General features: G+C 38.0%; 2 protein-coding genes and 1 long non-coding RNA gene across 8 annotated transcripts in view; 1 reads left to right on the forward strand and 2 right to left on the reverse strand.

The window, feature by feature from the left end:
• The window catches only part of LOC137228053 (uncharacterized), a 32,693-nt gene extending 27,986 nt beyond the window's left edge, over positions 1–4,707 (reverse strand). The window contains exons 1-2 of one of the 2 annotated variants that reach the window (XR_010945122.1): positions 4,289–4,707; positions 122–428 (exon numbers count right to left, since the gene is read on the reverse strand). This is a non-coding gene — a long non-coding RNA (uncharacterized lncRNA). Of the gene's footprint in view, positions 1–121; positions 429–4,288 lie in introns of those variants that run through there. The other variant, XR_010945123.1, reaches the window with a different exon arrangement.
• The window catches only part of CENPP (centromere protein P), a 223,143-nt gene that overhangs the window by 92,993 nt on the left and 116,363 nt on the right, over positions 1–13,787 (reverse strand). The window lies entirely within an intron of this gene.
• The window catches only part of ASPN (asporin), a 37,178-nt gene continuing 25,979 nt past the window's right edge, over positions 2,589–13,787 (forward strand). For 2 of the 5 annotated variants that reach the window (XM_067744942.1, XM_067744941.1), the window contains exons 1-4: positions 2,590–2,853; positions 6,402–6,451; positions 9,787–10,059; positions 13,436–13,548. In XM_067744942.1, coding sequence (XP_067601043.1) covers positions 2,807–2,853; positions 6,402–6,451; positions 9,787–10,059; positions 13,436–13,548 — 483 coding nt within the window. In that variant the 5' untranslated portion in view covers positions 2,590–2,806. Of the gene's footprint in view, positions 2,854–6,401; positions 6,452–9,786; positions 10,060–13,435; positions 13,549–13,787 lie in introns of all 5 variants that reach the window. The other 3 variants (XM_067744940.1, XM_067744939.1, XM_067744943.1) reach the window with 3 other exon arrangements.

Genomic DNA, 13,787 nt, shown 5'->3' on the forward strand with positions numbered 1-13,787 from the left:
GCCATGGTTCACGGGCCCAGCCGCTCCACGGCATGTGGGACCCTCCCAGACCAGGGCACAAACCCGTGTCCCCTGCATCGGCAGGCGGACTCTCAACCACTGCGCCACCAGGGAGGCCCCATAATTAAAAAAAAATATTTTATTTATTTTTTTTGGCTGCGTTGGGTCTTCATTGCTGCGTGTGGGCTTTCTCTAGTTGCAGCAAGTGGGGGCTACTCTTCGTTACGGTGCACGGGCTTCTCATTGCAGTGCCTTCTCTTGTTGCAGAGCACAGGCTCTAGGCGCGTGGGCTTTAGTAGTTGCAGCACGCGGGCTCAGCAGTTGTGGCTCACGGGCTCTAGAGCACAGGCTCAGTAGTTGTGGCGCATGGGTTCAGTTGCTCCACAGCATGTGGGATCTTCCCGGACCAGGGCTTGAACCCCTGTCCCCTGCATTGGCAGGCAGATTCTTAACCACTGAGCCACAAGGGAAACCCCACAATTTTTAAATATAGAGCAATTCTACCTGACAGAAACACATACACGAGCCTCAAATGACAGATCAATGAATGCTTAAAAGTTCATAGCTACACTCCAAATGGAAATTAACCCAGTTAAATGAATATATATATGAATATACATATAAAATATATAATTTCTGGCATATTCATACAGAAGAATGTTATATAATATGGGTATACCTTGGAGATATTGCATGTTTTGTTCCAGACCACTGTGATAAAGTAAATATTTCAATAAAGTAAGTTACACGTACTTATGGGTTTCCCAGCGCACTATACTGTGATCTATTAAGTGTGCAATATCATTCTGTCTTAAAAAAAAAGAACAAAACTTAATTAAAAAGATTTTATTGCTAAAAATGCTAACCATCGCCTGAGGCTTCTGCAAGTTGTAGTAGTAATATCAAAGACCACTGATCATAGATCACCATAACAAATATAATAACAAAGGAAAAGTTTGAAATATTGCAAATTACCAAAATGTGACACAGAGACATGAAGTGAGCAGATGCTGTTGGAAAAATGGCACCAATAGATTTGCCCGACACAGGGTTGCCACAAACCTTCAGTTTGTCAAAAAACACAGTATCTGTGAAATGCAATAAAGTGAAGCGCAATACAAGAAGGTATGCTTATAATGAGAATGAACAAGCTATTGCTAACCACAATGACCTGGATGGATCTCTAAAACATAACGCTGAATGAAGAAAGCCAGACTCAGAAGAGAATGCACTGTATATATAAAGTTCAGAAAGCTATGGTTTTTGAAGTCAGACAGCGGCCTCCTCTGAAGACAGAGTGATTCTGAGGGGTCCAGGAGTGCTGGGATTTCTTGATTAGGTGTTTGTGAAAATTAATTGAGCTGTACCATTACAATGTTTATTTTTTTGTAACGTATACTTCAGTTAAAAGTTAAAAAAACAAAACAAAACACTGTGAAGGACACAGATTTCTGCCCAAGGAGCTTCTCATTTATGGCCACTGCTTTGATGGAGCTCAGGTTAATAAAATCCAGTTCAACACTCACGATGTCCCAATTCATCAAGGTAGCAGACAAATGTTTCGAACTAAACATAACTGAATAAATGGGAACATGAGCATTATAACCAAACAGGAGGCCTGCCAAACCTCAGGTGCTGCACCCAGGGCAGGCCTAAAGCTCTGCAGAGGCCAGCATACGGGACTGTCTGATGTGAGGGCCACAGAAGTATATTTTATTTAAGTGGGGGCTGGGTGTCCTGCACATTGGAGGCACAGTACTTTTTCTATGGCTTGCTTCAACATGTGCCATTTCTCTGGGAATCAGGAACAAACAACAGTCAGATTCTTTGTGTCAGGAGAGACCAGACTCTGCTAAACTACTGGAAACACGCTTTGCAAACAGGCTGGCCCCCAAATCTGCACGTCATGAAGATGCTAGTTTGGTGTTACCTAGTACTTAGGTACCCAGACTTAGAAAAATGTCCTCTTGAAGGATGATGTCTTAATTGATGTGGGAATTGGGCATTCTCTCAGGCCTAATTGTGAATGTTGTCTTCCTGCTCCCATGTCCTCCCTAAATGCTATGTGGTCATAGGTGATATTCTCTTGAAAAGTGAAAGTCCAAGCAGGCTTCACCTGTATCCTTGCATCAATGTCTGTATCACAGCATATAGGCTGGGGCCAGAAGCATTATATAGGGCCTGGTCTGCAATTCCCCTGACATGCCTGTGGCAGGGCCAAAAGCTTTTAAAGAAATTCTTGAGACGTATGCTTGATGTAACAGCTTCAGTCATCAGAAGAAAATTAACAGCATGGCTCCTTTCTTAGGTACATCTGGAGATTGGATTTACATTTCAATAATGTACTCTTTCAGTATTCCTTCCTAAAACTGATAAATATTAGTCTATATAGAGTGAGTGATTTTTAAATTTGTAACTTATAAGTATTCATTCATTTAAGAATTTCATATTTTTTTCAAATCAGGTATTTCTTGAATGGCTTTGACTGCACTTTCAATGGCCAGTTGCCATGAATTATTAAACTCTCTTTTCTTTCTTCAGAATCTTCCAGTAGACGTCTAGAGTTTAGCTAGAAGTCTTGGCTACGATACAAACAGTGATGGAAAACACATGAGCAGTAACAAGTTTTAATCTTGCTTCTCAGTACTAACATGGGCTAATCTGTGGAAGCAGCTTATTCCAGTGTCACCCAGGGTGCAGCCACACCAGGCTCTGCAGAAGGCTGTTTTTCTTTTAAATGTAATATCTTTTCATATTTTCTTCTTAAATAGTAGCTGAGAACATTTACGTTATAGATAAGTAGTACATGGTGGAAAATTCTACTTTCAGGAGAACTTACTCTCTTCTTACAAGGTATGTTTTCATGTCTTTTTTTCATGTACTAGTGTACAATTGTTTTAGTCAATACTAAGAGGACATTAATGTAATTAACATAAATGCTTGTAAATTATATAATATAGTTTAAAGTTTATCTGTATAATGTCTTAAAAAATGGCACTTAAATACATACCTAAAATTACTCTAGCTTTTATGTTTTACATATAATGGATTTACTTTCAACATAATTGCGACTTTTTAAAATAGCTAAATGATAACCTGTCATTATACTTTACCATAAAAGTTAACAGGATTGATTTTTAAAATCATTTAAACAAATATCTTGTGAACATGTTCTTTTAAGAAAATAACATTACCTTAATAATGAATGATAAGAAAGTTTGGGGATATTACAAATACATTAAGTGAAAACAGTAAAAGATTTTTTCAAAATGTGAAACTATGATATTTTCTAAGGTATTTTAAAAATATATGAGTTATTCAAATGTTTTTACTTACATATTTGAATATTCATATTTTGCCTTAATAAATGTATTCCTTATTCTTATGTAATGAAATGACACTGGACAGTTAAAATGGAGATCCATATAACTCTAAGAAAGAATATTTATCAGCAATAGTTTAATTAGCCCTATATTCAATGTGAAAGATTAGAAACTTCTTTTCACAATATCCAGTCGGAGTGTAAAACAAAGATTTCCTTTGTCCCCTCCCAAAATAAATTTTTTATTTAATATTAGATTTTAACAAATTAAACAATGTATTTGATATTCTACTCCCTCTTTTATTTAATATTAGATTTTAACAAATTAAACAATGTATTTGATATTCTACTCCCTCATAATCTAATACAGCACAGCATTCTTTCTTGTTAACCTATTTGGAGGTGTGGCAGCCATAAACAGTAGCCACATGGTATAGAGGATTAAGTCACAAAGAATCTCAGGGGGTATATATCTCTCTAAAAATAAAGAATTAAAAAATCCCACCAAGAACCGAGTTGTTTAAAAAAAAAATCATAAGCCCACACATGTGTAAAAGCATCTTGATGTTTTTAGTATTTAGCCATATAGGGTAGTGGTGGAAAGAATTGAGGATATGCAGTCTTCTGTTACAGCTACTTAATTAAAAAAGAATATTCAGATATCTGATCTGAGGTTTGAGACAAGAGATTAACTTTACAAGCACAAGTTTTAAGGAAGCATAGGAAACAATAGAAAAATGAAGAGGTAGGAGTTTTTAAAGACAGTAGCTAGGTTGCTAGATGCATTGAAAAACTGATGAAGGACAAAACATATAAAAGGAAAAGCAGCCAGCAAGTTCTTCAATCAGCTGCTATTTATACTTTCAAGGTAAAGTTAAGTATCTTTTTAAGGAAATCATAGGCTTTGAAAGTATCAGTTTCCATGACAAAAAGGTACTGTGAATAAGTTTCCGAAGTTTAACTTACTTGTCCATTTACAAGGCTGTGCCTTGACTACACCAGAATTTAGTCTGGATTCCTTCTGCGAATACACAGAGCATGTTATATCACATTTATATACTGAAAACTATTGTTGGTACTTGTGAATCGAGAGGAATTTCAGCCAAGCAGAACTTTAAGCATAGGATTTCAAAGCACAGTGATTTATTTTCCTAATGATAGTGTCTGAGAGGAAATACCATTTCACTTAGACAAATTTTCCATTCCAGTTTGTGGAACATTTAAGCAGAAAATAGGAGCTTATGTAAATTCAGAAAGACACTTCTCAAGCTACATTTCCAGTCCTAAGAACATGGCCAAGCCTCTCACCCCATCCTCTCCGAGGAGAGCCTGGTTACTGTCTGGAAGTCACTGTGGGAATAAGACCCATTTAGAGGAGGCCAAGCAGAAGGGTGGACAATGCAGCAGTGAGGAGGCCAGCTTCGGCTTCTTCTGCTATAAAAGAGGGCATGGTAGCAAAGTCTCAAAGGCCTCTCCTGGCTCTAATGTGCCATGGCTTAGTAATAACAGCAGTAGCACTGAAATAATATTTCAAATATTATTCAGAGTAAGAGAAATTTGAAACAAAATTTCAAAGTTTTCCATGAGTAAGAAACTCTGTCAAAACGTCTGTATCAGGGAAATACTGAGCTTTCTTGAGAACAAGACATAAACATTTTTAAAGGTTTTAAAAATAACAATCTAAATACTGCCAAAACTAAACAAATAAGAGCTTGACCCATATTAATAAACGCAAAATTTAAAAATAAAACAAACAACTAAGAGTCATCATTTAAATGAGAAACAATATTCTCTACACTCTCTGAATAATGGGGAAAAAACATTGCTATTTAGTGTTCCCTCTTGGACATTCCAATATTTTTCTACTGATAAAAAATTGCTTAACTAGAATAGGGCAAGGTTTGGGGTCTATAATCACTTGTTTTTTTAATCAAGCCTTTGCCATCTCAAATGAAGGGAATAAATGGTTAATTCCTCATGGAATCAAGGTTCTCCTGACTTCTCTTTTCAAGTAAACAGGATAAGAGAATGCAAAAAGATCAGGTTAATTTCATATAACTAACAGAAAACAGAAGTAGCACAGAGAGAAGAATGTGACAGAAGGCATTTTTGGTCTCAATATAAAGAATTTCCTGTCAACCACAGATGGACAGCAGTGGAACTGGATGCCTCTTGAGGAGGTGTGCTCCCTGAGTCCTCTCACTGGAGTCATGCAATCAGAGAGCAGACACACCATCTGGTCTACAATGTTCTGGAGGAAACTTCAACACTGGGAGGGAGTTTCAACTAAATGGCATTTCCTGCTTCCACATGTCTCCTCTCTCACTCACCAGGGAAGGGTCCAGAAGGGCATGACTGGTGGCTGCCCCCACCAGCCAGCAACTGGAAAGCTTGCCAACTACCATAGACAAGCCACTGCCTAACATAGCAGGCCAGAGTCACCATCTTATCTAAGGCAGGGAGGAACTCATGTAGCTTATCAGTGTAAGAAAGAAGAGAGAGGAAGGGAGGGACACTGGCTGATGCTCCTCCTGACCCCACAGGTAGGCTGACCAGCAGCCCTTTTGGAGGGAACATGTAAGAGAAATAAGTCCCCTCCCTCATGCTTGGCTTTCTTCCTCTCTTTCACCTGAGCACTGATCTTCTGTGTCTCCTCCCAGCTCTGCTCCTCATACCAGTGTCCCTCTAAGTCTGCCACAACTGCTCTGCTCCCCCTCATCCCAGCCTACACCCCACTCCAGGGATCTCCTACATCATAGGGCAACATGACTGCAGCAGGAAATGGGGTTTGCAGGAGTGAAGGCAAGTCCCTGGCCCTGCTGCCAGGCTACAGGGAAAGCCAAGGCATTGCGTCCTGGCTTCCCACTTTGGATCTCTAACATATTCCTCTTGTTATATGTATTTTTTAAAGTTTTACCATTTTCTTAGGTCTAATTATGCATTACATAGATTTTTCTGGTCTAGACGGGGAAGCTACAGCCTATTTATCTCTAAGTTTCTACAAAAATAATGAAACTCAAACAACCAACCAACTCAAAAATAACTTTTTATTAAAACTCTTTTATCTCCCATGGACCAGAGTAAATGGTGCTAGCCCTCAAGAAATTGTGGCTCCAGACTATTTTGAAGGTAGGCACTGCTGGTTGAATTCTGAGGGGGCAGTGTATGCGAAACCTTTAATTGTACTGTCTAATGTTTCTAGAAGTGGCAAAGTTTCAAGAAAAGGCAAAAGTATATGGAGGACCAGAGTAAAGACCATTTTCTTGCAGATTGCTATTTAAAATATTTAAAAAGCAAAATAATAATTTTAAAAATATGCACCATAGACAGGAAAATAATCCTTCACTCATAAGCCCACTATCCCTCTTATTAGGTTTGTGTATTCTATTTCAACCTTTTTTTCATGTATGTATATTTTATAGATGTCTTTATTTCTACTGGTCTCAAATAGTAAACTGAGATTTATGAGGAGTACACAATTTATGAGGAGTACACAAACTTATGGTGAAGAATTTTATTTTCAGAGTCTGGGGACCACACATCTGGAGATTATTCCAAAATGTTAGAGCCAGAGTGTACACAGCCAGCACTGACCACACACAGTTTAGTTCTATTTACTAACTTGAGCATTTGTTTTTTAGTTTTCCTATTAGCGTACCTGACATTCAAGTATTAACTTTTACAACAATCCCACACTTACCTGAGAGTAGCGGATTAGGAGCTGTGGTTGTGTTTTGAGCAAGGAAGCGTGGGAGAAGTGGATAGGGAGAAGCATGTCCATTGAACATCCAAACATGTTCTACTTCATGGATTATGTATCCTAACCCTGTGCCTGGTACACAGTGGGTACTTGATAAATGCCCAATGAAAAACTCCAGCAGCCTCAAAGAAAGCCAGAGACATGACTTCAAATGACATTTAATTCACTAACTTCTCTACCAAGGTCAAATAAGGTCAGGGGCAGCTATGGTCCTAGAAGATAGAGCTGCGATGCAGAACAATCTTAAAGAATAAATTGGTACCAGAGACAATCTTTGGTTTTGCTAAGGACCAAGAGCTAAATTAGCTCAAGAATGAGAATTGTGGAAGTCAAGGCAAGGCAGGGCACCAAGCATTAAGGAGCCAGGAACCACAAAGAAGCCTACGGTCAAGAAACATAATGGAGCATAGTTAGGCGGGCAGCTAAGAAGCAGAAATGATGTGCCAAAGTGATGCTGGAAATGAAGCCTAGTTGACCAAAACCAGGTGCCTGTGCCAGGATTCCAGGGTGACTGGAAGAGTAACCTGCTTGTCCCCAGGGCCGGCTGACAGAAGCTGCTGGCCCGTGAGTTGCCAGCACAATCTCTCTCTGCACCATACAAATCTGACCACACAACCACTCGCATTTCCACCCTCCGAAAGCTGTGAGTGCACTCCTTTATGTACAGATGTACACAGGACAGCAACATGTGGACTGGCTGGAAAGGAAGAGATGATAGAGGCCACTAGATAAAAGAAGATAAAGGAGTGTGCTCCTGTGTGGGTTGCAGCAAAGATGCAAAGAATGGGTTGGGACACATGAGCTCTAACTCAATTTCCACTTCAATTTGGTTATGTGGCCTTGGGGAAGCCACTGAAGCTCTTTACACCTCTCAGGCCTCCTGGTTAATGTGAGAGACGTATCTAGAATAAACTGAATTGACAATTCCACAGGCAGTGTAGAGATGGAAGGACAGAACTGGTTCTGAAGTGGGATTCAGAATAAGATTATAAAAATATAAAAATCTTTTCTGTTCTGTGTCCTGTAATCTCCCCTTTCCTAGCACAATTGAGTGTGAGTTCTCATAGGGAAACCTGATAAGGCTGGTCATGTCCAGCCGCCCAGAGGGCAAAATGTACTTGTCGCCATATAGATTTCTAAGCGTTAAATGTTAGTTATCAGGTTAATCACTGATGACAGTAGGGTTTTTTAAAAAACCTTTCTCTGATGATTAAAAGATATATAAATGAATATTTTAATTAAGTTAGTTAATTCATTTCTGATTCTTAAGTCCAAAAAAAAGCAAGGCTGTGGAGAGATATTAAAGCTGATTTCTGGGTTCTAGAAAACTGTAAGAAGCTGGCATAATTCAAGGATTTGGAGGGCCAGGTCTTCCTGAGGCTGGACCAATTCTGACTGACTCTAGAAGCCCTCTGTGGCTAAGGTGCTATCTGGTGCTCAGGCATAGCAGGACAGCTACACTGCTGGATGATCTGGCTGGGTGTGGACTCCCTCCTGCCAGGATACAGACTCACCAATGGGCATTATGTGAAGCTAACTGCATGCCCCAAAGGGAAGACAGGTATAAGTCTGTTTTAGATGATATCATAATGCTTTTAATTTTTGAAAAGTACAAAGAATGTATGTTTTACAGTTGATGGTTAAGAAACCATGATATGTAAACATACCTGTAGGAATATCCACCATCAGATGACAACAAATCTATTCTCAGAAGGTTCTCATTCATACATTCCAGTTTTGTGTGGGCTTTAAAAACTACAACTGAAAGCACCCCATGCCTTCCCCCTGCAAAAAGCTAAACAAAAGGAACTCAGTGGAAAGATCAGTAAAAAAGAATAGCCTGGACCAAAGATGCTTTGGATCAGGTATTAGATAATGGAACAGATTGAAAGGAAGAAATCCAATAACACTGTGGAAAAAGTAACCAACTCTGAGAGTGAGGCTGGGGAGGATGGTGGGAGAGAAGTTAAAAGAAAACTTCCAGATGTACTAAGGGGATATGAAGGATTTTACTTTAAAAGTGACATAGATATTAAGGCAATGGAAGGATTTTAGGAGTAAATAGTCAGGTATGATAATATGTTTTTGTTTTTAAAAGCATTTATTTGTTTCCTAAGTATAAATGTAGTTCTTATTGCTCAGTATAGAAATTAAAGAAAAAAAAAGACACAAGTAATTCATGACTCTACCATCCAGATATTATCATCAATTAGGTATATTTGTGCCAGGTTTTGTGTGTGTTTGTGTTTGTAAGTATATTATGTATAGATTTTTTATATTTTCTTTTATTTCAAAAAACAGTTTTTCATATTTTTAAATATCTTTGCAAACATTTTGTGGGTTCCAAAGTATTTCATGGAATAAATATACCCTATTTTATTTTACTATTTCTCTTTAACCATTAGTATTATCTTTAATTTTTTTGCTATTATATATGATTCTCTGATGAACACCTTTATGCACATTAGAATTGTTTCCTGAGACTAGATGCCAAAAGTAGAACTGCTAGATGAAGAATAAAGATATTTATAAAGCTTCCAATGCATATTGCTGAACTGCTTTCCAAAAACTTTTAATAAACTTACTCTCACACTGGTAATAAATTAGAATGCCATTTCATTGTACTCTTGCCAGCTCTGAGAAATGTACAGCAGCAGGAACTGTATTTATTTAAACTTTAACTTAATCCTCAATGTCTACTTAGTTCTAGACCGGTCCCCTACACAGGACGACATGAAGGAGTATGTGCTCCTAGTGTTCTTGACTTTGTGCTCTGCCAAACCCTTATTTCACCCTTCGTACCTGACACTGAAGAATATGATGCTGAAGGACATGGAAGACGAAGGTGACAGTGATGCTAACAACTCTCTTTTCCCAACAAGAGAGCCAATTAACCCCTTCTTCCCATTCGATCTGTTTCCAACATGTCCGTTTGGATGCCAGTGCTACTCGAGAGTTGTACACTGTTCTGATCTAGGTAAGGACACATGTCAACTTGTTTTGTAGAATAATGTCGTTTTGACAAAATTTAAAGGATAAGGAAAGACCTCACTGAAATTTCAAAAATCAGCTGATTATAAAGGAATTTTTCACTTAAATTTTTGAAAAGTATAACAAACTCCAAAGTACATCCAAACTTATTTTTAAAATCCAGAAAATCAGAGGAAAACAATGGAAATTTCATATACAGAACATTTCCTTCTCTTCCCAAATTTGAATCAGTATTACATTTAAATTTCCTTTAGAGAGAATGGATGTCACTGTGGTTTCATCTTATAGAGTGTCAGCCGGTTGAAACTGTGCTTCCTAGCAAAATTCTACCATAACAAAATAAGTTGCCCATCCAGAACAATAAATAGGTTATAGAGTTTGTGAAATCTCTAATCTAGACATTTTAAAGACAATACTCTATTTGTTTTGAATGTTTTGGGTTTAAAACTATCTAGAAAATAAATGGCTGAACTAAAAACCACTTTCTAAAGTCTCTTAAAAATGTGTAATTCTCTACTGAGTATTTTATTCTTTTAATACTTCTAATGAAGGTGCTCTCAAATAGAAGGGCATACTCAGGGAGAGGTGTAACAGGAATGCACATCAACAATTGTTGTACTCAGCTATTTGTAAAAGAGGAGATGGCTCAGACCTGACCCACTGTGGGAAACCAAAAGTATGGCACACACCTCCCATTCTGGACCTGGAGGCCACTTAAGGCCACTTCCAGAGCGCATATGAGCAGACAGTGCCTCTGAAAGCTTTAGATTCATTTCCTACTGCCACAGCATTCGTGGCAATAGTCAAAGCTTGTTACAGTGAACTCCAGAGACTTTAAAAAAATGTGTTATTGGGTTTCCCTGGTGGCGCAGTGGTTGAGAGTCCGCCTGCCGATGCAGGGCAGACGGGTTCGTGCCTCGGTCCAGGAAGATCCCACATTCCACGGAGCGGCTGGGCCCGTGAGCCATGGCCACTGAGCCTGTGCATCCAGAGCCTGTGCTCCGCAACATGAGAGGCCACAACAGTGAGAGGCCCGCGTACCGCAAAAAAAAAAAAAAAAAAAAAGTGTTATTATGGGACATAATGAGAAAGGTGAACAAAAATCATCCCAAAACGAGGATATTATTATGAGCTAGAATCGCTGGTAAAGTCTTAATGGAATATACAGGCCAGGTAAAAATGGGTTTTAAGCTTTACCTTTGACATTCTTATGAGAAAGAGATGACAAGATGCAAACAACGTTTGCTGGTCTGGAAGCACAGGCAAGAATGACTGTGGGAAGAGCGGCAGGAAGGAGAAATGTAGAAGCTGAAACAGACCCTGGTGTGAGAAAAGGTTAGATTAGGGAGTATCGGAAGGTCTTTTTTTTTTTTTTCTTTTGGTACTGTCGTTTTTAAGCTGCATCCCAGGCAGGAAGAAACTTCACTATCAATTTGTAGAGTTGAAGCCTGAGAAAACACTTTGCTAAACAAAGATCAGGATAAAAATGTATATATCTACTTTGATACTGCTGGATGTAAACTGGGTTTGTTCTGGGTAAAACTTTGACTAAGGAGATGTTCACCTTTAGCACACACCATCCTTGTGTGATGGCCTTCATGTTCACTCCAGCACAAAGTCTTCTACTTCAACTTAAAGACCTTGAAGGAAACACTGCATAGCTCTGCTCCAGTATGTGACTGTCTTCAAAGAACTGAGAAAAACCAAACTGCCTCATGACAGACAGTTGGTTGCAAATAGTGTTTTACTTACATGGTCTCTTGAATATTTAGCTTTGAAAAAAATCTAATAAAATTCACCCAAGAATATCTGTAATAGTATGACACATACCTTTAAAATGACACAGCACTGTTAGCAGCATATAGTGGTCCCCCATGACAACTGAAGTTGAGAAGGACACTTAAAAATCTTTTTCCCTCAGGAAATGAAATTTTTTTCAGAGCTTCCAAATTCATCAGGGGTAGGGTAGGGGAAGGTTTGTCAAAGTTTATGTTACTAGATCCTGTCTGCAGAACCTCTACCTTCCTATAAGAACTTCCACTTCATTTTCTAAAACCAAAGTAATCTCCTAACAAAACTGCTGTTACCTTGGTAACCCATCAAGTTACCCCTTTCCATCTATGTCAAACTTCTTAAAAGAATTGTCAATTTTAAAGTATAAAGGGCAAAGAATTGAGGGCTGTCAAGTGAAATGTTGATATTCACAGTATTTCAATATTGGATTCTTCAATTTGGGCCTATTAAATATACTACTACTCTTTAGGAGTAAGGATGGCTCCACTAGAAGTGTAGTAATATCTAAAACTCACTTTAAAATACATAAAAAAGATAAATTGATGGATGGACAGTAAGTACAGTATAGCAAAATGTTGATGGGAGAAAAAGGAATATGAATTTTCACTGTAAAATTGTTTAAACTTTTCTGTATGTTTGAACATTTCAAAAATAAAATGTTGGGGAACACCAAGAAAGCCCCATGCTCGTCAAGCATAAATACCATATGGAATGTCTGACAACAATCAGAGGTGCACATGTTCAGCCATTTAGGGAAAGCAAGGAAAGTAAGGAAGAAATGCGCCACATACAGCTCCTGGCAATTTTCTGCTTCTTTAAGAGAGGAAAAACACACTTAAGTCTTTAAATAATGTAATTAACATTTACTGAGTACCTACACAAAAAGGAAGATGCAGCTGCTGAGATGAGAGAAAAGAAAGCTATTACTAGAGTACACAGCTCGAAAAGAGCTAAGGCTGTGGGTGATAAATTCAGTAAAGGTATACTACACACCTAGAAGTTAATTATATGTTATGGATGAATAAGTTTTCATAAATCAAATAATTTACGACTAATTAGAGGAGCTCATTATTAAAGGAAATGGGTAGTAAAGTCTTTGATAGTGTACACGAAAATAATTTATCTATTTTCTAAGCACAACTTTCTACATGTTGATGCTTCTTAAAATGATCAAAACCCACAGGCTCCAATTAGCACTACAACTGCCTGAAAATCTGCAAAGAATGTTAATATTCTTTAGTTAAAAGTACATCAGCAGAAGCTGTGCCTCAGCTGTAGATCTCCTCCTCGTAGTCATATTAGAACCCCCCAACTTAGCTCCATTTAATGTCACCTTGCAGCAGACTGAACGGTGATAGCTAGAACCAGCTAGACACCTTGTAAAAATAAAGTTACTTGATAAGATCTTTAGGCCTTTCCAAAGAACAATGTTTTTGTCATCTGTTACATGTTGAGTCATCTATTACTTAATGGTAACCGTGAATTTTGAAAAAAAGCACATTTCTATCATATCAGCAATTTCATCTTTAGCATATAACATATATGCAACGTGTTTGTTTATTTCTCAGGTTTGTCCTCTGTCCCAAGCAATATTCCATTTGATACCCGAATGGTTGACCTTCAAAACAATAAAATTATGGAAATCAAAGAAAATGATTTTAAAGGACTCATCTCACTTTATGTAAGAATACATGCAAATATTTAAGTGATAATCTCTGTCACTGCTAAAATGATTGCTTGTATTTGTGTAAACAAGTCTTACTTTTCTGTGTATGATGAGTGACAAAATCCCCGTTATTCAGTAGTGGTCTAGTTAATGAAAAATTATAGATTTAATTCAATTAATAATTTAATTCAACTGATGTTTACTGAATAACAGCCAGGTGGAAAGGCAGCGGGCTAAGAATTCAAATAAGTGGT

The sequence above is a fragment of the Pseudorca crassidens genome, chromosome 7 (assembly GCF_039906515.1).
Source record: "Pseudorca crassidens isolate mPseCra1 chromosome 7, mPseCra1.hap1, whole genome shotgun sequence".
NCBI lineage: Eukaryota > Metazoa > Chordata > Mammalia > Artiodactyla > Delphinidae > Pseudorca > Pseudorca crassidens.